This window comes from Salvelinus alpinus, chromosome 24 (genome assembly GCF_045679555.1).
Source record: "Salvelinus alpinus chromosome 24, SLU_Salpinus.1, whole genome shotgun sequence".
NCBI lineage: Eukaryota > Metazoa > Chordata > Actinopteri > Salmoniformes > Salmonidae > Salvelinus > Salvelinus alpinus.
In genome coordinates this window covers 45,855,466-45,881,524 of record NC_092109.1, presented here as the reverse complement: position 1 = coordinate 45,881,524, position 26,059 = coordinate 45,855,466, and the positions used below count along the sequence as shown (strand labels likewise).

General features: G+C 47.0%; 1 protein-coding gene across 2 annotated transcripts; it reads left to right on the top strand.

Annotated features, from left to right (window-relative positions):
* Window positions 1–1,431: 1,431 nt before the first annotated feature.
* smpd1 (sphingomyelin phosphodiesterase 1) lies at window positions 1,432–25,388 on the top strand. Of its 2 annotated transcripts, none has more exons than XM_071362894.1 (9): window positions 1,432–2,044; window positions 11,767–11,885; window positions 12,131–12,332; window positions 16,324–16,604; window positions 16,734–16,904; window positions 17,923–18,094; window positions 18,535–18,611; window positions 23,464–23,609; window positions 23,910–25,388. In XM_071362894.1, the coding sequence occupies exons 1-9, from the start codon at window positions 1,826–1,828 to the stop codon at window positions 24,362–24,364; spliced, it is 1,842 nt and encodes a 613-aa protein (XP_071218995.1). In that variant the 5' UTR covers window positions 1,432–1,825; the 3' UTR covers window positions 24,365–25,388. The 2 variants fall into 2 exon arrangements, with proteins under 2 accessions (XP_071218995.1, XP_071218996.1); XM_071362895.1 differs by lacking the exon at window positions 1,432–2,044 and adding an exon at window positions 11,087–11,200.
* Window positions 25,389–26,059: the final 671 nt, after the last annotated feature.

Sequence of the window (26,059 nt, the reverse complement as noted above, 5' to 3'; positions counted from 1 at the left end):
GTAGGCAGACCATTCCATAAAAATTGAGATCTATAGGAGAAAGCCCTACCTCCAGCTGTTTGCTTAGAAATTCTAGGGACAATTAGGAGGCCTGCGTCTTGTGACCATAGCGTACGTGTCGGTATGTACGGCAGGACCAACTCGGAAAGATAGGTAGTAGCAAGCCCATGTAACGCTTTATAGGTTAACAGTAAAACCTTGAAATCAGCCCTTGCCTTAACAGGAAGCCAGTGTAGGGAAGCTAGCACTGGAGTAATATGATCAAATTTCTTGGTTCTAGTCAGGATTCTATCAGCCGTATTTAGCACTAACTGAAGTTTATTTAGTGCTTTATCCGGGTAGCCGGAGAGTAGAGCATTGCAGTAGTCTAACCTAGAAGTAACAAATGCATGGATTAATTTTTCTGCATCCTTTTTGGACAGAAAATGTCAGATTTTTGCAATGTTACGTAGATGGAAAAAAGCTGTCCTTGAAACAGTCTTGATATGTTCGTCAAAAGAGAGATCAGGGTCAAGAGTAACGCCGAGGTCCTTCACAGTTTTATTTGAGACGACTTTACAACCATCAAGATTAATTGTCAGATTTAACAGAAGATCTCTTTGTTTCTTAACTGGCCTACCCGGTTAAATAAAGGTGAAATAAAATACATTTAAAAAATATCATTCAGTCTTTGGCAGGTGGTTGACTGGGGAAACATCCCAAAGGCCACCCTAGTGCACTATATACACAGAATAGGGTTCAATTTGGAACACAGCCTAGGACAAACAAAAGTAAAAGAACAAAATGGCAGTTTTTGCATCATGCTTATCTGTAGACTGTGACCCTCGATGTCTGCGTTTCTGAACGAGGAGATTAGATTAAATAGTACATGCTGCATGTTGGAAATTATAAATTGATCAGGTTTGAAGAAAAAAAATGTAATAGTTTTCTTATTGATGGAAAAGTAGACCTTACTAAGCATTCCCATATAACACATATCATAACATATAACACATATCATAACATATAACACATATCATAACATATAACACATTTACATTTAAGTCATTTAGCAGACGCTCTTATCCAGAGCGACTTACAACACATATCATAACATATAACACATATCATAACATATAACACATATCATAACATATAACACATATCATAACATATAACACATATCATAACATATAACACATCACCAGGACCATAAAGGAAAGAAGGCTTCAGGCTTTATTGTGTTATAATCCTCATTATTTTTTTAAATTTAAGGTATGTAATGTTGACGTTAAAAATCCAACGATGAACATAACTATTCAATGACTGATTAGTAGTAATGAACCAACTGATTGGCTCCAATCTGAACCAGAGAACCCGTTTATATCACACAGTAAACCGGTTCTGTCACGTGATCAGTCAGCTGATCCCCGTACTGGCTCATAAAACAAGGCAGTCGTCGTTCATTCGTTCGTTTGTTTCTTGTTCAGCAGTTTTGGGGTGTTAGACCGAAGGTTTCTCTCTCGGTACAGCAGCACTCGAGTTTGTCACAAATCGATTATGTTTATTGCGGCGCTGTAGACTTTTATAAAGAAGGAAACAAAGCTGTCATCACAGCGCTTCCTGTTTTTATTTTATTACATCGGTGTCGCAACCAAACAGAACACAACAGCTGCGAATGCAAACTTGGTTATTGTGTGATAGCTGACTAGCTAACTAAGCAACTAGAGGTTTTAGAAAAAGGCAATTTGGATCGTTTATTTTTGTAGCTTACTTATTTTTCAAATATTGGACTGAACATTTTTGAATCCCTTTCGGCGAGCTAACTTCGCTGTTGAGCAGAACAATGCGCTTCGCACCTATCCCCTGCGCCGTGGGGCTGCTGTGTTGTGTTCTGGTGTTGTGCTCGGTACCATTGGGGACCTCGTTCCCCGTTCAGGACGAGGGGAAACCGGGCATAACGTTTCTGGAAGAGGTCGGGCGTCTCCGGGTCGGGTTCAACTGGCGGAACCTGACCTGTCCGGTGTGTAAAGTCCTCTTCACCATACTGGATATCGCTCTGCTGGTAAGATGGGACCCTATTCACTATATAGGGCAGTATTTTAGATCAGGGTCCTATGGCACCCTATTCCCTATATAGTGCACTACTTTTGATCAGAACCTAATGGGCCCTTGCACCCTATTCTCTCAGGGCAGCCAGAGGGCTCTTGAACTAACAACCTGCGCTAACAGGATTAGTACGCTGTAAACGCCTGGAGCGATTGGTGCATGTAGGGCAGGGAGAACGACAGCTTGTCGCTACTAACAGACGGGGCAGGGAGAACGACAGCTTGTCTCTACTAACAGACGGGGCAGGGAGAACGACAGCTTGTCTCTACTAACAGACGGGGCAGGGAGAACGACAGCATGTCTCTACTAACAGACGGGGCAGGGAGAACGATAGCTTGTCTCTACTAACAGACGGGGCAGGGAGAACGACAGCATGTCTCTACTAACAGACGGGGCAGGGAGAACGATAGCTTGTCTCTACTAACAGACGGGGCAGGGAGAACGATAGCTTGTCTCTACTAACAGACGGGGCAGGGAGAACGACAGCATGTCTCTACTAACAGACGGGGCAGGGAGAACGACAGCATGTCGCTACTAACAGACGGGGCAGGGAGAACGACAGCATGTCGCTACTAACAGACGGGGCAGGGAGAACGACAGCTTGTCGCTACTAACAGACGGGGCAGGGAGAACGACAGCTTGTCGCTACTAACAGACGGGGCAGGGAGAACGACAGCTTGTCGCTACTAACAGACGGGGCAGGGAGAACGACAGCATGTCGCTACTAACACACGGGGCAGGGAGAACGACAGCGTGTCGCTACTAACAGACGGGGCAGGGAGAACGACAGCTTGTCGGTACTAACAGACGGGGCAGGGAGAACGACAGCGTGTCGCTACTAACAGACGGGGCAGGGAGAACGACAGCTTGTCGCTACTAACAGACGGGGCAGGGAGAACGACAGCGCGTCGCTACTAACAGACGGGGCAGGGAGAACGACAGCGCGTCGCTACTAACAGACGGGGCAGGGAGAACGACAGCGCGTCGCTACTAACAGACGGGGCAGGGAGAACGACAGCGCGTCGCTACTAACAGACGGGGCAGGGAGAACGACAGCGCGTCGCTACTAACAGACGGGGCAGGGAGAACGACAGCGCGTCGCTACTAACAGACGGGGCAGGGAGAACGACAGCGCGTCGCTACTAACAGACGGGGCAGGGAGAACGACAGCGCGTCGCTACTAACAGACGGGGCAGGGAGAACGACAGCGCGTCGCTACTAACAGACGGGGCAGGGAGAACGACAGCGTGTCGCTACTAACAGACGGGGCAGGGAGAACGACAGCTTGTCGCTACTAACAGACGGGGCAGGGAGAACGACAGCTTGTCGCTACTAACAGACGGGGCAGGGAGAACGACAGCTTGTCGCTACTAACAGACGGGGCAGGGAGAACGACAGCTTGTCGCTACTAACAGACGGGGCAGGGAGAACGACAGCTTGTCGCTACTAACAGACGGTGCAGGGAGAACGACAGCATGTCGCTACTAACAGACGGTGCAGGGAGAACGACAGCATGTCGCTACTAACAGACGGTGCAGGGAGAACGACAGCTTGTCGCTACTAACAGACGGGGCAGGGAGAACGACAGCTTGTCGCTACTAACAGACGGGGCAGGGAGAACGACAGCGTGTCTCTACTAACAGACGGGGCAGGGAGAACGACAGCGTGTCTCTACTAACAGACGGGGCAGGGAGAACGACAGCTTGTCGCTACTAACAGACGGGGCAGGGAGAACGACAGCGTGTCGCTACTAACAGACGGGGCAGGGAGAACGACAGCGTGTCTCTACTAACAGACGGGGCAGGGAGAACGACAGCTTGTCGGTACTAACAGACGGGGCAGGGAGAACGACAGCGTGTCGCTACTAACAGACGGGGCAGGGAGAACGACAGCGTGTCTCTACTAACAGACGGGGCAGGGAGAACGACAGCTTGTCGCTACTAACAGACGGGGCAGGGAGAACGACAGCGTGTCGCTACTAACAGACGGGGCAGGGAGAACGACAGCTTGTCGCTACTAACAGACGGGGCAGGGAGAACGACAGCTTGTCGCTACTAACAGACGGGGCAGGGAGAACGACAGCTTGTCGCTACTAACAGACGGGGCAGGGAGAACGACAGCTTGTCGTCTACTAACAGACGGGGCAGGGAGAACGACAGCTTGTCGCTACTAACAGACGGGGCAGGGAGAACGACAGCGTGTCTCTACTAACAGACGGGGCAGGGAGAACGACAGCGTGTCTCTACTAACAGACGGGGCAGGGAGAACGACAGCTTGTCGGTACTAACAGACGGGGCAGGGAGAACGACAGCGTGTCGCTACTAACAGACGGGGCAGGGAGAACGACAGCGTGTCTCTACTAACAGACGGGGCAGGGAGAACGACAGCTTGTCGGTACTAACAGACGGGGCAGGGAGAACGACAGCGTGTCGCTACTAACAGACGGGGCAGGGAGAACGACAGCGTGTCTCTACTAACAGACGGGGCAGGGAGAACGACAGCTTGTCGCTACTAACAGACGGGGCAGGGAGAACGACAGCATGTCGCTACTAACAGACGGGGCAGGGAGAACGACAGCTTGTCGCTACTAACAGACGGGGCAGGGAGAACGACAGCTTGTCGCTACTAACAGACGGGGCAGGGAGAACGACAGCTTGTCGCTACTAACAGACGGGGCAGGGAGAACGACAGCTTGTCGCTACTAACAGACGGGGCAGGGAGAACGACAGCTTGTCGCTACTAACAGACGGGGCAGGGAGAACGACAGCTTGTCGCTACTAACAGACGGGGCAGGGAGAACGACAGCTTGTCGCTACTAACAGACGGGGCAGGGAGAACGACAGCTTGTCGCTACTAACAGACGGGGCAGGGAGAACTACAGCGTGTCGCTACTAACAGACGGGGCAGGGAGAACGACAGCGTGTCGCTACTAACAGACGGGGCAGGGAGAACGACAGCTTGTCGCTACTAACAGACGGGGCAGGGAGAACGACAGCGTGTCGCTACTAACAGACGGGGCAGGGAGAACTACGGCGTGTCGCTACTAACAGACGGGGCAGGGAGAACGACGGCGTGTCGCTACTAACAGACGGGGCAGGGAGAACGACGGCTTGTCGCTACTAACAGACGGGGCAGGGAGAACGACAGCGTGTCTTTACTAACAGACGGGGCAGGGAGAACGACAGCGTGTCGCTACTAACAGACGGGGCAGGGAGAACGACAGCGTGTCGCTACTAACAGACGGGGCAGGGAGAACGACAGCGTGTCGCTACTAACAGACGGGGCAGGGAGAACGACAGCGTGTCGCTACTAACAGACGGGGCAGGGAGAACGACAGCGTGTCGCTACTAACAGACGGGGCAGGGAGAACGACAGCGTGTCTCTACTAACAGACGGGGCAGGGAGAACGACAGCTTGTCGCTACTAACAGACGGGGCAGGGAGAACGACAGCTTGTCGCTACTAACAGACGGGGCAGGGAGAACGACAGCGTGTCCCCAGGGGGGGAAGTACAAAACAATTGTCTGAAACCTGTAGTATTTAGTATTTATCTTCATAAAACCATGACTCAGTTTTGAGACGTCGTGTTCCAGAAGTCACAAGGGTCTTGGCATTTACAGCGGATCCTGTGACTTGGTGCAGCTGATCCTGTGACTTGGTGCAGCTGATCCTGTGACTTGGTGCAGCTGATCCTGTGACTTGGTGCAGCTGATCCTGTGACTTGGTGCAGCTGATCCTGTGACTTGGTGCAGCTGATCCTGTGACTTGGTGCAGCTGATCCTGTGACTTGGTGCAGCTGATCCTGTGACTTGGTGCAGCTGATCCTGTGACTTGGTGCAGCTGATCCTGTGACTTGGTGCAGCTGATCCTGTGACTTGGTGCAGCTGATCCTGTGACTTGGTGCAGCTGATCCTGTGACTTGGTGCAGCTGATCCTGTGACTTGGTGCAGCTGATCCTGTGACTTGGTGCAGCTGATCCTGTGACTTGGTGCAGCACCTAGCCTTGACCCGGTTCTGTAAACCATACGGTTTATATATGTGACCTGGCGTTGGCAGAGCTTTATCAAACTAGCAATGCCAATGGGCAGTACTGTCCTACCAAGCAAAAAGACACTAACGGCTCATTTGGTCAAAAATGTGTTCATGTCATTTTAGCAATTTTTTTTTGTATACTGCTTAATCATGTGGACAAGTATCCTGCCTCTATTGTATTCAGGAGAAAATGTGGGTCATGTTAGCAGTAACTGGATAAAGTTACTGTGAAACCAAGGTAAATTTAAAAGCCATTTATCTCAGTTCCACGCTATGAGCAGTTACTGCCTTCTTGCTTGGTAGGGCAGAATAGATAGATGGGTTGGTTGTTTAGAAAAACAACTGATAGGGGGGGGGGGGGGGTGCTACATGTGGTTTAACAGACAGGGTTGGTTGTTTAGCAACACAACTGATAGGGGGGAGGGGCTACATGTGGTTTAACAGACAGGGTTGGTTGTTTAGCAACACAACTGATAGGGGGGAGGGGCTACATGTGGTTTAACAGACAGGGTTGGTTGTTTAGCAACACAACTGATAGGGGGGGGGTGTTACATGTGGTTTAACAGACAGGGTTGGTTGTTTAGCAACACAACTAATAGGGGGAGGGGCTACATGTGGTTTAACAGACAGGGTTGGTTGTTTAGCAACACCACTGATACTGGGGCTACATGTAAACTATATACATTTTGTCTCCATGCTTATTTAAAACATAAATCATTTGCAGAATGAACACTTGATGTCTCAAATGAATCCTAAGCTAGCTAGAGAATTTGATCCATATTAGCTTTGACATGAAATCAGACAAAACAGCTCAACGAGACATGGTGTCAACAACAAGATTAAAAACGAGCCACCTACGATTCCCCACAATGCAGTTTCCTGTCATTGTTGCCGGCTATCTGACCATTCAAAAGCATAACCCACACCTTCCGGCCACATCAATGTGCGCATCAATTTTGTGACGGCAAACGACCATCTGTGTTCCAAACGGCACCCTATTCCCTTTATAGTGCACTACTTTAGACCAGGGCCCTATAGAACCCTATTCCCTATATAGTGCACTACTTTAGACCAGAGCCCTATGGAACCCTATTCCCTATATATAGTGCACTACTTCAGACCCAGAGCCCTATGGCACCCTATTCCCTATATAGTGCACTACTTTAGACCAGGGCCCTATAGAACCCTATTCCCTATATAGTGCACTACTTTAGACCAGAGCCCTATGGAACCCTATTCCCTATATATAGTGCACTACTTCAGACCCAGAGCCCTATGGCACCCTATTCCCTATATAGTGCACTACTTTAGACCAGAGCCCTATGGAACCCTATTCCCTACATAGTGCACTACTTTAGACCAGAGCCCTATGGCACCCTATTCCCTATATAGTGCACTACTTTAGACCAGAGCCCTATGGAACCCTATTCCCTATATATAGTGCACTACTGTAGACCAGGGCCCTATGGCACCCTATTCCCTATATATAGTGCACTACTGTAGACCAGGGCCCTATGGCACCCTATTCCCTATATATAGTGCACTACTGTAGACCAGGGCCCTATGGCACCCTATTCCCTATATATATAGTGCACTACTGTAGACCAGAGCCCTATAGAACCCTATTCCCTATATAGTGCACTACTTTAGACCAGAGCCCTATGGAACCCTATTCCCTATATATAGTGCACTACTGTAGACCAGGGCCCTATGGCACCCTATTCCCTATATATATAGTGCACTACTGTAGACCAGAGCCCTATGGCACCCTATTCCCTATATAGTGCACTACTTTAGACCAGAGCCCTATGGAACCCTATTCCCTATATATAGTGCACTACTCTATTCCCTATATATAGTGCACTACTGTAGACCAGGGCCCTATGGCACCCTATTCCCTATATAGTGCACTACTGTAGACCAGGGCCCTATGGAACCCTATTCCCTATATATAGTGCACTACTTTAGACCAGAGCCCTATAGAACCCTATTCCCTATATAGTGCACTACTGTAGACCAGGGCCCTATGGAACCCTATTCCCTATATATAGTGCACTACTTTAGACCAGGGCCCTATAGAACCCTATTCCCTATATATAGTGCACTACTTTAGACCAGAGCTCTATGGCCCATAGGGAATCGGGGGACATGGATGTTCCATGATACTTCATCCTAGTAGAAAGCACTCCAGGCCTATTCATCTGTCTGTCAACTAAGGTAGCTGAAATGACCAGCAATAAAGATCACACTTTTTTTAGTGTTTTTTAAAAATGTATTTGTTTGTGTTAACCAGGGTATAAGGCGATCTCTTGTCTGAAGACAAAACCGAAAGTAACACAGATTAAGAGGCCTGACTGGAAGACGGCTCTGTGGTTAGGCCTGGTGGTGAGCAAACGTCACTGAGGCGAACTGTGTGCTTTTGGTTGATACTGCAGTTAGTCACATCTCAACGTCATGCTTCATCCCCATAACAACCAAGAAGGGTTGTGATTGGGTAACATTTCCGGTCTGCTTAGACACCAAAGAGATGGCAGCGGGGTCTGGTCTACTTAGTTCATTGACTGTATAATAGGAACCAGGTAACAGCTGGGTCTGGTCTACTTAGTTCATTGACTGTATAATAGGAACCAGGTAACAGCTGGGTCTGGTCTGATTAGTTCATTGGCTGTAGAGGAACCAGGTAACAGCTGGGTCTGGTCTGATTAGTTCATTGACTGTATAATAGGAACCAGGTAACAGCTGGGTCTGGTCTACTTAGTTCATTGACTGTATAATAGGAACCAGGTAACAGCTGGGTCTGGTCTACTTAGTTCATTGACTGTATAATAGGAACCAGATAACAGCTGGGTCTGGTCTGATTAGTTCATTGGCTGTAGAGGAACCAGGTAACAGCTGGGTCTGGTCTGATTAGTTCATTGACTGTATAATAGGAACCAGATAACAGCAGGGTCTGGTCTACTTAGTTCATTGACTGTATAATAGGAACCAGATAACAGCTGGGTCTGGTCTGATTAGTTAATTGACTGTATAATAGGAACCAGATAACAGCAGGGTCTGGTCTACTTAGTTCATTGACTGTAGAGGAACCAGGTAACAGCTGGGTCTGGTCTACTTAGTTCATTGACTGTATAATATGAACCAGATAACAGCTAGGTCTGGTCTACTTAGTTCATTGACTGTAGAGGAACCAGATAACAGCTGGGTCTGGTCTGATTAGTTCATTGACTGTATAATATGAACCAGGTAACAGCTGGGTCTGGTCTACTTAGTTAATTGACTGTATAATATGAACCAGGTAACAGCTGGGTCTGGTCTGATTAGTTCATTGACTGTATAATAGGAACCAGGTAACAGCTGGGTCTGGTCTGATTAGTTCATTGACTGTATAATAGGAACCAGGTAACAGCGGGGTCTGGTCTGATTAGTTCATTGGCTGTAGAGGAACCAGATAACAGCTGGGTCTGGTCTGATTAGTTCATTGGCTGTAGAGGAACCAGGTAACAGCTGGGTCTGGTCTGATTAGTTCATTGGCTGTAGAGGAACCAGGTAACAGCTGGGTCTGGTCTACTTAGTTCATTGACTGTATAATATGAACCAGATAACAGCTAGGTCTGGTCTACTTAGTTCATTGACTGTAGAGGAACCAGATAACAGCTGGGTCTGGTCTGATTAGTTCATTGACTGTATAATATGAACCAGGTAACAGCTGGGTCTGGTCTACTTAGTTAATTGACTGTATAATATGAACCAGGTAACAGCTGGGTCTGGTCTGATTAGTTAATTGACTGTATAATAGGAACCAGGTAACAGCTGGGTCTGGTCTGATTAGTTCATTGACTGTATAATAGGAACCAGGTAACAGCGGGGTCTGGTCTGATTAGTTCATTGGCTGTAGAGGAACCAGGTAACAGCTGGGTCTGGTCTGATTAGTTCATTGGCTGTATAATAGGAACCAGGTAACAGCTGGGTCTGGTCTGATTAGTTCATTGGCTGTAGAGGAACCAGGTAACAGCTGGGTCTGGTCTGATTAGTTCATTGACTGTATAATAGGAACCAGGTAACAGCGGGGTCTGGTCTGATTAGTTCATTGGCTGTAGAGGAACCAGGTAACAGCTGGGTCTGGTCTGATTAGTTCATTGGCTGTATAATATGAACCAGGTAACAGCTGGGTCTGGTCTGATTAGTTCATTGGCTGTATAATAGGAACCAGGTAACAGCTGGGTCTGGTCTGATTAGTTCATTGGCTGTAGAGGAACCAGGTAACAGCGGGGTCTGGTCTGATTAGTTCATTGGCTGTAGAGGAACCAGGTAACAGCTGGGTCTGGTCTGATTAGTTCATTGGCTGTATAATAGGAACCAGGTAACAGCGGGGTCTGGTCTGATTAGTTCATTGGCTGTAGAGGAACCAGGTAACAGCTGGGTCTGGTCTGATTAGTTCATTGGCTGTATAATAGGAACCAGGTAACAGCGGGGTCTGGTCTGATTAGTTCATTGGCTGTAGAGGAACCAGGTAACAGCTGGGTCTGGTCTGATTAGTTCATTGGCTGTATAATAGGAACCAGGTAACAGCTGGGTCTGGTCTGATTAGTTCATTGGCTGTAGAGGAACCAGGTAACAGCTGGGTCTGGTCTGATTAGTTCATTGACTGTATAATAGGAACCAGGTAACAGCGGGGTCTGGTCTGATTAGTTCATTGGCTGTAGAGGAACCAGGTAACAGCTGGGTCTGGTCTGATTAGTTCATTGACTGTATAATAGGAACCAGGTAACAGCTGGGTCTGGTCTGATTAGTTCATTGACTGTATAATAGGAACCAGGTAACAGCTGGGTCTGGTCTGATTAGTTCATTGGCTGTATAATAGGAACCAGGTAACAGCGGGGTCTGGTCTGATTAGTTCATTGGCTGTATAATAGGAACCAGGTAACAGCGGGGTCTGGTCTGATTAGTTCATTGGCTGTGGCTGAACCAGAAAAGAGGAGCCAATGTCTTTCTCTATCGTCTGTCAACCGAGGGTTGCAAAAACCTGGTTCGGAGATTCACCAAATCAGGAGGGACTAAGAATCTGGACTCCTCCCACCCGGGTTTTAATTATTATTAGTTCTTGCAACCTTAGTCTAAACTTGTATATATCGTATCTGAGGAAATTGGTGGTTCTCTCCTCTCCCATGTACAGTGATGTGATGAGCGGGCTGTGGGACAGGCCTGTATCATTCTGTCTAACCTCTCTCCTCACTACTTCCTGTCCCATGTAGAGTGATGTGATGAGCGGGCTGTGGGACAGGCCTGTATCATTCTGTCTAACCTCTCTCCTCACTACTTCCTGTCCCATGTAGAGTGATGTGATGAGCGGGCTGTGGGACAGGCCTGTATCATTCTGTCTAACCGCTCTCCTCACTACTTCCTGTCCCATGTAGAGTGATGTGATGAGCGGGCTGTGGGACAAGCCTGTATCATTCTGTCTAACCTCTCTCCTCACTACTTCCTGTCCCATGTAGCGTGATGAGCGGGCTGTGGGACAAGCCTGTATCATTCTGTCTAACCTCTCTCCTCACTACTTCCTGTCCCATGTAGCGTGATGAGCGGGATGTGGGACAAGCCTGTATCATTCTGTCTAACCTCTCTCCTCACTACTTCCTGTCCCATGTAGAGTGACGTTAACGAGGAGCGTGTTGCGCGGGCTGTGGGTGAGGCCTGTATCCGTCTCCACCTGGCTGAAGAGCGGGTCTGTCGTCAAATCACAGAACTGTTCAGAGATGACTTCATCAGGTAGGCTTGGGATTGGTCCTGATTATCTGACATCATCCTCTTTTCATGAATAAATCATGTTTCCTGATGTTCTATCATAAAGTCTGCATGGTGGGACAGTGAGTGAATACACCTAGCCTCTGAAGAGATGCGGTCCTCAGTATTTATTTAAAGAGGTGATGTGATCGCTGCACCTGGACCACATGCCTTTGTTTCCATGGAGACGGGTAGGTGTAAGTAATGGGTCATGTCCTTCCTGTTTTCAGCGCCTTGCAGCAGTCTCTGTTGTGGCCGTCGGAGGCCTGTGCTCTGCTGGTGGGGAGGTCATGCGGACGCTTCGATATCTATGCCCCCTGGAACGTAACCCTACCCCGGATCCCCAAACCCCCAGTCACCCCGCCTACGCCCCCCAAGCCTGGAGCACCACAGAGCAGGGTTCTCTTCCTCACAGACATACACTGGGATCAGGTTAGTCAAAATGTGGTAGGGGCAGTTTTTCCAGAACTCTCCTCAGGGAAGACGTTTCACTGTGGTTGTAGTCCTGAACTAGCTCATCTAATCATTAATATGTTGACCAGTTCTGTCAGGTGTGCTATAGAGTAGTGTCTACTCCCCTAGATCATTCCTTTGATAAAGCTGTAGCTATATAACATGTGCAGGAAAGACAGGAATGCCCGTTGGGGGAACCGGACGCTCTATGTGTTCAGAGACACATTTCTGTGTTAGCTTATGTTAAGTGTTGCAGTTACAAGTTCACCTGCCTCGTATGAAGGATCTTTATTTTGGGGTGCTGCTATAGGCCACCAAGTGTTAACAGTCAGTATTTGGATAATGTGTGCAATGCTTGATAGTGTATGATGTTAAGAGGTCTTTTTATTTTTTTCTGGGTGACCTGAACATTGACTGGTTAGTAAACTAGTTGTCCTAATGAAGAGGAAACTTCTAACTGTGACTAATGCTTGTAATATAACCCAGGTTTATCACTCAACCAACTCGAGTGCGTACCAATGGTGTTGGATCTGTGATGTCTGTATTGATCACATCTTCACTAATGTGCCAGAGCTTTTTCCCATAGTAATATCATTTCCTATTGGTGGTAGTGACCATGACAAGGCCAAAGGTTTGAGGCTAAAGTAATTCTTAAGAGGTCATACAAAATGTTTTCTTCAGGACTCTGTTGTTTTAACATAAAAAAAAAAAACATGTCTGTTGGTCTGTGTATAATGAGTAGAATCCAGATTCACCACTGGAAGCATTTGTTAAAAGGATTAATGCCAGTTGTTGACAAGCATGCCACCTACCGGTTTAGAAATGAACTGTACGAGCCCTCTGGATCCATGATGAATTGAACTGTACGAGCCCTCTGGATTCATGATGAATTGAACTGTACGAGCCCTCTGGATTCATGATGAATTGAACTGTACGAGCCCTCTGGATCCATGATGAATTGAAACCCGTTATGGTTCAAAAGAAATTACGCAAACAAGTCCGGCTGCTCAGCGGATTGGTTGAAATACTATACATTGAGATGTTGTAACTAAACTCAACAAAAAAAATAAGAAATTATTTAAGAATAAGAATACCTTAAATGATATCATGGGCAGAACTTAATTAGTCTGTTCATTGAAGTTGATGGGTCATTTTTAATAAAGGACTTTCAACCTTGCCAATCATTTTCAATGACTTTAACTAAACGTTGACAAACTCCGTGAAATGTCAACCGTGAACTACGGTTGAGTGGTATCCAGATTACCATGTCTCATTCTAGGATTTACAGTTAGCGGTTTAGCGGGGCGCCAAAAACATTCCCAAAAGCCCATGGGGGCTGTCTGTCACATACTGTAACGACCCTGGGTTTATAAGCGTGGATATCGACTCTACCGTTCCAGCGTGCTTTTGCGGCACTGTCGATAGCGCTCTGGACTTCGGGCTTAGAAGGTCGAGGGTTCGAGACCTGCTCCCTCCCTGCCTGTTTCATTACAAAATTAGCACAAGTAATATTGGATTTCAATGGAGGCTGCTAGCTAAATATGCTAACGAGCACAAACACAAATTAATTGCAAAGACCGGCAATCCAGCTCATAAAGTTATGATTTTGTGTGTAGGCGCTACCGAATGTCATTTTCAGTGAGTTTGGACATTTTACAAGCGAATGTAAATGCATCCTTGTCTAAAGGAGGGGGAGGGAATTCTGCCACTAATTTAGCAAGTTAAACTTGGGAGTCGCGTAGGCAACATCTTGCTGTGTTTTGTAAACGCAGATCTAAAATGCTTATTGTAATTTCTGCTCGGTTACTGATCCTGGACAAAAAAATATAAACGGAACAATTTTAATGACTGCGTTCATGTAAGGAAATCAGTCAATTGAAATAAATTAATTAAGCCCAAATCTACGGATTTCACCTGACTAGGAATACAGATATGCATCTGTTGGTCGTGCTGTTTGCGGGTAGATGCACCCGATTCGGCTGCCGTGCGCGGTAATAGGCGAACTGTTCCCATTAAGAACCATTTCATGTGTCTGAAGGTACAAACTCTGTCGGCGGGCAAATCAAATGCACTATAGGTTTCCACAGGTCCGTCGACTGGCTCAATTGACCGTGTCTGCAGTAACGTAGCAGGCATAAAAGAAAGCTACAGAAAAGTTAATGTGAGATTTCTAAACGTTTAAAACCACGACCAGAGAGAGACGGTCAACGAATACAGCAACGAGAGTTTTTATGAGGGAGCTTAAGGTCTTACTCAGCAACACTTATAAGCCATAAAATGCGCGTTCTTCCTAGTAATGAATGAGTAGGGAAAGTGTATCGATAGGCTTGTGTTTTTATTAGCGGCTTGAGTCTTAATATCGAGGACTATTTCACTTTCTCTGTTCATAGGAGTAACAACATGCATTTCTGCACAATGCGGTGCGTCTCGTATTTCGCCATCAGCTGGAAGACGGTGTCTCTTTGGTCAGTGGAGGAAAGGGAGGGCTGTTGAAAGACGGACCCTCAGTCTGCTGCTCTCTCCCTCCGCAGAGACTGACCATCAGATGCAGGCACCAACAGCCCACTTAAATAAAAATGCTCATTCAGCTGTGCCTCAAGTAATACAACGGCACTATTACCGCTGTGATCATAGTCTACATCAAATGTTGAAATATTTTTTGAAATGGCCTGAACAACAATGCATTGGCAGGGCAGTTCACGCATAGCCATTATGCAGTGATAATGTATTGAGTCTATAGCTTACTGTACAAACCTCATTGATACAGTACTGTTTTTAATTGGTTAATGTTGCATAGGCTTTTTTCAAATATATATTTTGAAACATCTGCGCGGTAGATCACGGTTTGCATTTTGACTCGAAGGTTAGTGATCACTGTTCTAGAGTTTTCCCTGCTATTGTGATCGAACGCAAAATGAGCCACTTCCAATGCAACATACCGAAACAACGAAGTCTGCCAGAGATGTTGTTGTAGGCAGAACGCATCGTATTGCGATGACGCGCATGACTCAGCCCGTACTCCACTGTGCTGCAGTAGGCCTATATGCAAATAGACCCTTGCCGTATATGGATCTGTGCCAGTCATTTTGAACTGGACTGTGTTTACAACATGAGCGGTCGTGAATAGATGCTCTTGGTTTGAGATCAAAGCTGCATGTAGCCACCTGTGTACATTTGTTCCTATTCTTTGCTAGTTAGTGAGTTATTAGCCCAGTTAAAGATACTTTGTAGTCAGCAATAGGGGAATGGTTGTTTCCTGCAAGATAACAAAACGTGTACATTTCTAGACATCTTTGAAAAAGCCTGTCAGGTAAAGAGCTTTTTTTTTATGTCTTAAAGGGGCAGTGTTGTATTTTGAGAGGGGCTTGAATAAGCCAAGTAGCCAATAGGCAGAAAGTAGCATTTGTCTGATTCTATGTAATAATGGTATGGGAATAATGCACTTTATTTTGTAAAGTGGTTTCTTGCATCATACACATAAGCAATCACCTTGTCTGAAGGACAAGAGGATTAACAGGTTGTCACACCCTGCAATTTTTATCCCCTCCCCCAAACGTCTCCTGTAATGTATGTCTACATTGAACACCACACATTGGCTGCTACTGTAGGCTGAATGGTAGAACATCTGTTTCCATGTTAAAATGTTACGGGGTGCATTTTCTCCATTGTTTTTGATGGTATGCCACTTTGGTAGACCTACATTACCTTCAATAAATCACCCATTTTAATAATAAACTGGTCCTTAAATGCATGTAAAAGCATTGTGTTGAGGGGGGGGATGAGTTACCTTTAGACCACCCATTACAGAAATAAGTTTAGCTTCACGCAAATTCGCTTCACGCATCATTCATTGTGGCAGTCATTATTCCTGTTCTGTAATATGTTTTGTTTGGACTCCAGGAAGAGTAGCTGCTGCTTTCGCAACATAAAATACACCTCTAATGTCCATCCTGGTGTTATTTGTGAACAGGAGTATGCAGTGGGCAGCTCTGCTGACTGTAAGGACCCGCTGTGTTGTCGTAATGAGTCTGGATCTCCCGACTGGCGTCAGAGAGCGGCTGGGTTCTGGGGTTCCTACAGTAAATGTGACCTGCCCCTGAGAACCGTGGAGAACATGTTGGAGAACGCAGCTAGGACCGGTCCGTGGGACTGGGTCTACTGGACAGGAGACATACCTGCTCATAACATCTGGTCTCAAACCAGGAAGCAGCAACTGTCGGAACTCACCGTTATCACCAGACTGATACACAGGTACACAATCTCACACACACACACACACACACACACACACACACACACACACACACACACACACACACACACACACACACACACGCGCAGGTTGAATGGTAACTGACCACCTTATCTTTCTCTCCGTAGTCACCTAGGTAACTTGAAGGTGTACCCGGCGATCGGTAACCACGAGAGCACCCCGGTCAACAGTTTCCCCCCGCCGTTCGTCCATGGCAACCGGTCGTCACGCTGGCTCTATGACACCATGGCCGAGGAGTGGGCGCCATGGTTACCAGAAGAGGCCCTGAAGACCCTTAGGTATGATAATGAGTTTAAACTAGAGAATCTTCTAGTTCGCCGTAGTTCTTTTATTTAGGACTAATGGGCCTGCAGGGTTGGATAGAGTACTAGATGCTGATCTTGGGTCAGTTTAGCATTTTCCGCTACTAAAGCTGATCCCAGATTTGTACCTAGCGGAAACTGATCCCAGATGGGACGAGGGGGGCACACTGATTGGTAGGATCCAGACAGTCATCTGTAGTGGTGAGTTAGTTCTGCTGAGGCAGTGTGGTTGGTAGGATCCAGACAGTCATCTGTAGTGGTGAGTTAGTTCTGCTGAGGCACTGGTTGGTAGGATCCAGACAGTCATCTGTAGTGGTGAGTTAGTTCTGCTGAGGCACTGGTTGGTAGGATCCAGACAGTCATCTGTAGTGGTGAGTTAGTTCTGCTGAGGCACTGGTTGGTAGGATCCAGACAGTCATCTGTAGTGGTGAGTTAGTTCTGCTGAGGCACTGGTTGTGCTCCTCTGCTCAGACGTTGCATGCGTCAACCAATGGTTGTGTGCTACGTCAATGACTGCATTTGGACACTAGATTGATGTAGTTAATGTTAAACACCTGTCCAGGTATCAGATTGTTGTATGAAGTGGTTAGCTGATATGTTAAACTCTCATAATGTGGTTAGCTGTTTGGGGGGAAACTGTGGAAGACACATTTGAGTTGAATGCATATAGTTGTACAACTGACTAGGTATCTCCTTCCCCGACTGCATTGCAGACGTATGCCAGATCTCACAATCCCTGGATCAGCTGAACACATACATAGTGTTCAGACCCCTTCCACATTTTGTTACGTTACAGCCTTATTGTAAAATGTATTTCTCTCTCTCTCCCCTCTTCTCTCTCCCCTCTTCTCTCTCCCCTCTTCTCTCTCCCCTCTTCTCTCTCTCTCCCCTCTTCTCTCTCTCTCCCCTCTTCTCTCTCTCTCCCCTCTTCTCTCTCTCTCTCCCCTCTTCTCTCTCTCTCTCCCCTCTTCTCTCTCTCTCTCTCTCTCCCCAGGTATGGTGGGTTCTACACAGTAGAGGTCCAGCCAGGTCTTCGAGTGGTGTCTCTGAACATGAACTTCTGTGCCAGGGAAAATTACTGGCTGATGGTCAACTCTACTGACCCTGCTAACCAGCTCCAGTGGCTGATCCACATACTACAGGCCAGTGAAGAGAAGGGAGAGAGGGTGAGGAGAGAGTGATTTGAGGGGGGGGGGGGCGTTAAAGATAACCTGCTCCAGTGTCTGGTCAATATTCTGCAGGAAGAGGATTTGGGAAGGAGGGAGGGATGAGAAGAGGGGTGTAACTAACCTGCTCCAGTGTCTGGTCAACATACTGCATGCCAGTGAGGAGAAGGGAGAGAATGTGTGGAGGGAGGAGAAGAACTTCTGTCTAATGTTAAAAGTGGATGTCCGGTATGAGTCTGCGGATGTTTTAGTAGGGTGAAGAAAATGACAGGGGGTGTGCTGAATTTGTGAAACTTGTTATATACATTTTTTAAAAGTATTTATTTTTGGTGGGGATGCATTTGCTCTGCCGGCTGTAATATAACCATCGTTCTCTCTCTCATGGTTCTCTCACCGTCCCTCTCCCCCTTGTCTATGTCACTCCTGTCCATCTGTCTCAGGTCCACATCATCGGTCACATCCCCCCTGGTCTCTGTCTGAGCAGCTGGAGTTGGAACTACTACCACATCATCAACCGGTAGGAAGTCAGGGATGCAAACTAGTCATCTTTCGGGCGAAATTCGCCATTTTGAATCCAAAATAGGTGACATAGGTGACCTAGTTTGGGGGGGGGGGGGGCTTTGGATCCCTACTGGCTGTCAGTGAATGAGTGATGTGCGTTTGGACCAATCCTGTCTGTATCCAAGGCTCAGCCAGTCATTCACATGACAATAGAACGCAGCGCCCGACTGAAGACGGAAGAGACTTGTCAGTTACAGCAGCGCGTCCCCTGAACGGTAACGGTAGGTGAGACGCCTGACTACGGAGACCGGGGTGAGCAGGTTACAGGAGCGCGTCCCCTGGAAGGTAACGGAGAGCTAACGGTAGGTGAGACGCCTGACTACGGAGACCGGGGTGAGAAGGTTACAGCAGCGCCTCCCCTGAACGGTAACGGTAGGTGAGACGCCTGAGTACGGAGACCGGGGTGAGAAGGTTACAGCAGCGCCTCCCCTGAACGGTAACGGTAGGTGAGACGCCTGAGTACGGAGACCGGGGTGAGAAGGTTACAGCAGCGCGTCTCCCTGAACGGTAACGGTAGGTGAGACCCCTGACTACGGAGACCGGGGTGAGAAGGTTACAGCAGCGCGTCTCCCTGAACGGTAACGGTAGGTGAGACCCCTGACTACGGAGACCGGGGTGAGAAGGTTACAGCAGCGCCTCCCCTGAACGGTAACGGTAGGTGAGACGCCAGACTACGGAGACCGGGGTGAGAAGGTGATGAAGCGTACTTCATGACCTGTAACCGAAAAACAACCGGCATTTGTAAAGTTTGAGGGAGGAAGTGTGATGGAACAGGAATGTTAGCATTAAGTATCTTGCTAGCTGGATCGATTTCTCCATTAGCTAATTTAGCCAGAGAAATGTTGAGAAACATTAGCCAACTTAGCTGATCAAATCATTTAGTTTATGGTGCGACAATTAGCTGGCTAATAGTCAGACAGCTAACGTTACAACATGAGTTAATGTTAGTAACCAAACCAAATCGCTATAGTATTAACTGATAACGTTATATGACTCCTTGCTGTTCCTCAAGTTATAACGCGTTAACTTTAGTTGCTTACTGGACCCTAGAAATCTGTAATGTTAACTAGCTAACAAACTAATGGTTTCCCTCTACAGTATGTGGTACATTTTCAGGATTGGGGGAAATATGTGAAAATGAGGCTTTGCTTGTTAAACAAGTGGATTCAGGGATCAAGTGTAGCTGAAGCTGGGCCTGGTTTAATTAAGCTGGGCCTGGTTTAATTAAGCTGGGCCTGGTTTAATTAAGCTGGGCCTGGTTTAATTAAGCTGGGCCTGGTTTAATTAAGCTGGGCCTGGCTTAAGATGGATGCCACTATAGAGGTGAAAGGAACACCACACACTTTCCCTCGTTCTCACTACTTCAGTACATTGGATAAAAGGGGTATGCCAGGTATACTCTCTGCCTGACAGAGATCAATTATGCCAACAAGGAGTATCCTGCTCTGCTACTGGCACATTGTAGAACAGATGTCCACTGGCAGAAAGTGTAAAATGTAATAATGTGCAGTGTAGCCCAAAGAGGTTGTGTTTGTTGTGTTGAACTTGACAGTAACTCTTGTGAATGTTATTTTTGCGCCACATGTAGCCTTGTGCACCTGATCGATGTCTATAGTGGCCACATTCTATTTCTACTTTAAGATGGTTTTTTTCCCCCAGTGTAATATTTACGTGGTCACAAGCGTTCTATTGTAAAGGCTGTCGTGGTCACAAGCGTTCTATTGTAAAGGCTGTCGTGGTCACAAGCGTTCTATTGTAAAGGCTGTCGTGGTCACAAGCGTTCTATTGTAAAGGCTGTCGTGGTCACAAGCGTGCTATTGTAAAGGCTGTCGTGGTAACAAGCGTGCTATTGTAAAGGCTGTTGTGGTCACAAGCGTTCTATTGTAAAGGCTGTTGTGGTCACAAGCGTTCTATTGTAAAGGCTGTCGCGGTAACAGGCGTTCTATTGTTAAGGCTGTCGCGGTAACAGGCGTTCTATTGTTAAGGCTGTCGCGGTAACAGGCGTTCTATTAAGGCTGTCGCGGTAACGAGCGTTTTATTATAAAGGCTGTCGTGGTAACGAGCGTTCTATTATAAAGGCTGTCGTGGTAACGAGCGTTCTATTATAAAGTTATTATTATTGTTATTATATTCTATTATTATATAAGTGGTTCTGCAGGTGGTGACCACAGACCACTTCTCAGTTCCTATGCTTCCTGGCTGATGTTTTGGTCACTTTTGAATGCTGGTGGTGCTCTCACTCTAGTGGTAGCATGAGACGGAGTCTACAACCCACACAAGTGGCTCAGGTAGTGCAGCTCATCCAGGATGGCACATCAATGCGAGCTGTGGCAAGAAGGTTTGCTGTGTCTTTCAGCGTAGTGTCCAGAGCATGGAGGCGCTACCAGGAGACAGGCCAGTACATCAGGAGACGTGGAGGAGGCCGTAGAAGGGCAACAACCCACCTGCAGAACCACTCCTTTATTGGGGGTGTCTTGCTAATTGCCTATAATTTCCACCTTTTGTCTATTCCATTTGCACAACAGCATGTGAAATGTATTGTCAATCAGTGTTGCTTCCTAAGTGGACAGTTTGATTTCACAGAAGTGTGATTGACTTGGAGTTACATTGTGTTGTTTAAGTGTTCCCTTTATTTTTTTGAGCAGTATATATATATATATATATATATATAAATAATCCCAGACTGGTACCAATCTGTTAGTTCATTTTCTTTTATACAGTCATGTGGATTCCAGACTACATTCAGTTCTCTCACTGGTTCTCACACCTCTCCCCAGGGACCTTTTCCATGTTTTCCAGAGCTAACACCTGATTCAACTAACCAGCAAGCCCTTGACTAGATTAACCCGGTGGCGCTAGTTCAGGGCTCCAACAAAATAGTGAAGTCTTTTCCTGAGGGAGAGGTTTATCAACTAGTTCTTCCTGACTGTAGTTCAGGATCAGATCAGATCTGCTGTGGGTGGTTTTAATGTGTGTATCCGTCTGTGTCCAGGTATGAGGGTACGATCACGGGTCAGTTCTTCCTGACTGTAGTTCAGGATCGGATCAGATCTGTTGTGGGTGGTTTTAATGTGTGTATCCGTCTGTGTCCAGGTATGAGGGTACGATCACGGGTCAGTTCTTCCTGACTGTAGTTCAGGATCGGATCAGATCTGCTGTGGGTGGTTTTAATGTGTGTATCCGTCTGTGTCCAGGTATGAGGGTACGATCACGGGTCAGTTCTTCCTGACTGTAGTTCAGGATCGGATCAGATCTGCTGTGGGTGGTTTTAATGTGTGTATCCGTCTGTGTCCAGGTATGAGGGTACGATCACGGGTCAGTTCTTCCTGACTGTAGTTCAGGATCAGATCAGATCTGTTGTGGGTGGTTTTAATGTGTGTATCCGTCTGTGTCCAGGTATGAGGGTACGATCACGGGTCAGTTCTGTTGTGGGTGGTTTTAATGTGTGTATCCTCTGTCCAGGTATGAGGGTACGATCACGGGTCAGTTCTGTTGTGGGTGGTTTTAATGTGTGTATCCGTCTGTGTCCAGGTATGAGGGTACGATCACGGGTCAGTTCTTCCTGACTGTAGTTCAGGATCAGATCAGTTCTGTTGTGGGTGGTTTTAATGTGTGTATCCTCTGTCCAGGTATGAGGGTACGATCACGGGTCAGTTCTGTTGTGGGTGGTTTTAATGTGTGTATCCGTCTGTGTCCAGGTATGAGGGTACGATCACGGGTCAGTTCTTCCTGACTGTAGTTCAGGATCAGATCAGTTCTGTTGTGGGTGGTTTTAATGTGTGTATCCTCTGTCCAGGTATGAGGGTACGATCACGGGTCAGTTCTGTTGTGGGTGGTTTTAATGTGTGTATCCTCTGTCCAGGTATGAGGGTACGATCACGGGTCAGTTCTGTTGTGGGTGGTTTTAATGTGTGTATCCGTCTGTGTCCAGGTATGAGGGTACGATCACGGGTCAGTTCTGTTGTGGGTGGTTTTAATGTGTGTATCCGTCTGTGTCCAGGTATGAGGGTACGATCACGGGTCAGTTCTTCCTGACTGTAGTTCAGGATCAGATCAGTTCTGTTGTGGGTGGTTTTAATGTGTGTATCCTCTGTCCAGGTATGAGGGTACGATCACGGGTCAGTTCTGTTGTGGGTGGTTTTAATGTGTGTATCCGTCTGTGTCCAGGTATGAGGGTACGATCACGGGTCAGTTCTGTTGTGGGTGGTTTTAATGTGTGTATCCTCTGTCCAGGTATGAGGGTACGATCACGGGTCAGTTCTGTTGTGGGTGGTTTTAATGTGTGTATCCGTCTGTGTCCAGGTATGAGGGTACGATCACGGGTCAGTTCTGTTGTGGGTGGTTTTAATGTGTGTATCCGTCTGTGTCCAGGTATGAGGGTACGATCACGGGTCAGTTCTTCCTGACTGTAGTTCAGGATCAGATCAGTTCTGTTGTGGGTGGTTTTAATGTGTGTATCCTCTGTCCAGGTATGAGGGTACGATCACGGGTCAGTTCTGTTGTGGGTGGTTTTAATGTGTGTATCCGTCTGTGTCCAGGTATGAGGGTACGATCACGGGTCAGTTCTGTTGTGGGTGGTTTTAATGTGTGTATCCTCTGTCCAGGTATGAGGGTACGATCACGGGTCAGTTCTGTTGTGGGTGGTTTTAATGTGTGTATCCGTCTGTGTCCAGGTATGAGGGTACGATCACGGGTCAGTTCTGTTGTGGGTGGTTTTAATGTGTGTATCCTCTGTCCAGGTATGAGGGTACGATCACGGGTCAGTTCTGTTGTGGGTGGTTTTAATGTGTGTATCCGTCTGTGTCCAGGTATGAGGGTACGATCACGGGTCAGTTCTTCGGCCACACACACATGGATGAGTTTCAGATGTTTTATGACGAGGCGACGATGACACGGGCTGTGGGCGTGGCCTTCATCGCTCCCTCCATCACCACCTACGTCAACCTCAACCCAGGTCAGACACTCTATACCCACCGATTTGCCAATCCCAGACCCCCGCCCCCACACTTCACCCCCGCCCCCACACTTCACCCCCGGCCCCACACTTCACCCCCGCCCCCACACTTCACCCCCGCCCCCACACTTCACCCCCGGCCCCACACTTCACCCCCGGCCCCACACTTGAATTTGTTGCCTCCCAATCAGAATGGATGGTCTCTTCTACTCTGTCAGAGGACAAGATCTCAAACTGTTGTGTAGTCATGTACTAGAGACAGAAAACAAATCATAGAGCTTCTCTTATTGTTGTTGCCAGGTTACCGGGTCTACCTGGTCGACGGTAACTACAAGGACAGTTCTCGGTTTGTTCTGGACCACGAGACGTATATCTTAAACCTTACAGAAGCTAACCGACAGCCTGAAGGGGGGGTCTCCACCCTGCTCCCCACCACCTCACAACACCCCATCTTCCACCCTGACCCAAACCCCAAATGGACCCTGCTCTACCGCGCTTCTGAAGCCTACGGCGTCTCCTCCCTGTTCCCGTCGGACTGGGACGGGCTGATCAGGACCTTCCTCCAGGACGACCGCGTGTTTCAGCGGTTCTGGTACCTCAGACATAAAGGCCACGTGTCAGAACCCTGTATAGATGCCTGTAAGACAACCATTGTCTGTTTCCTACGTTCAGGCAGATATGACGAGCTGAAGCAGTGTGATCTGTTGGCGTTCGGGGGGGATATAGTTACAGCTGTTAGGAAGACACTGTGTTGAACTGGGTTAGGGTGGGGGCTCTGTGTGAGGGGGGGGGGGGGTTAATTTAGTTTGAATGTCGGCCATGTTGTCACCAACTGTTTAAGACATTGAATGTGATTCTGGCTAAGTGAAACGTAATGGGGCACTGGTTGATGGCCTGGTTCTTTTGTTCTGGACCTCAACCTGTCTAATCAGTATCTGCGTTGTCAGAGGACATTAAGATGTCAAAATAATGGACAAAAAAAAAAACAATGTGTTTTTTTTGTTTTTTACAAAGACACAATGCAGAACATTGTGTCATGTTGAGTCTCTTCACTGAGTTGAGTCCTGAAGTGTTCATAGTAAAGGGTTGCGTTGATGGTGTTACTGCATTCATTTAGCCTAATGGATTTCATCACGTTGGCGACGAGTTGAGGGTGTCTATGCTGTTTGAGTCCGGGGCGGTTTCAGAATGACTGGGCGAGTCCGGGGGAGAGCGGCGGCTGGTGTTGAAATCAACAGTCAGTATTTTGGTGTGAACTTTTCCCCAGAATGAGATTGACATCAGTTGTTGCCTGTCACATCCACATAAACCTAGTGGCAACCAGTTTACATTGATTAACTGATTACTTAGATGGAGGCCAGGATTCAATCCATTGTTGGCTATGTGCCATTTTTAAAGGTAATTTTCTCGATTTGAGCCGAGAAATGCAGCGTTTATGGTCAATGCGAACACGGGAACATTGCCGTTTCTTTAAAAAGGTGCATAGCTGCCATTGTGATCAGAATCCTGGGTCTTTAATCTTCTGGTTTTGTGAAAAGCTGTTTTACGCACCTTGGGTGTCCAGATTTTGTATCGAAGCGTTTCAGCTCTGTATTTGTCTTCAGTGAGTTGTTTGCACATGTTGTGAAATTACTAACTGGTGATTTTCAGTGTCTTCACCAATACCTTCCACTCTCATTCAGCACTTTAATTTCTGGTGTGGATTGTCTTGTGTGTAACATGTCTGTAATTTATTAAAAAGATACATTTTTTGGGAATAAAGATGCATTTTGAGATTTACTTAATTCGTTGCCCTTTTCTTTCTGACCCAGTGAGTGGAGGGCGCTCAACCGAGGTGAATCGAGGTGCATTTAAAAAAAAAAAAATATATATATATATATATATATATAAAATGTATAATTGAAAAGGCGCAAAGCTAGCTCATCGTTGTTTTATTGATACAACTATTATGGTTGCCGTTTCAGCCTTAATCAGAACTTGTGAGTCAAATAGTGGCTAGTTCATATGCCTTGACGCTGAGAGATATATGCCTAAAGGCCGGGACCGGAGAGAAACCTCTGTCTTGTGGAGTTCACAAAGCATGTAACAGTTACATGACCTGCAGCGTGGTCATGTTTCCGACGACCAGAAAAGAGCAAGTCGCAAAGAAAACAGGAGCTGCTTACAGCATTTCAACATCTAACTGACATCTAAAAGATACCAAATGATTCAGTCCAATCAACATAAGCTTTATCACACAGTACAAGCTTTTTTTAAATTTGTTGTCCTAGGCTACCTGGCTAAAATGCTTGCTCGCTAGCCTAACTTTAATGGGCAACAATGCGCCAGGCCAGCTAGTTAACATTTAGCTACATATTGAACTTCCATTCTCTCAGGCCAGAGGCACAACAATGTATGAATTAATGGTTGGATCAGAATCATTGGAGAATTAAGTAAAACCACAAGTCAAA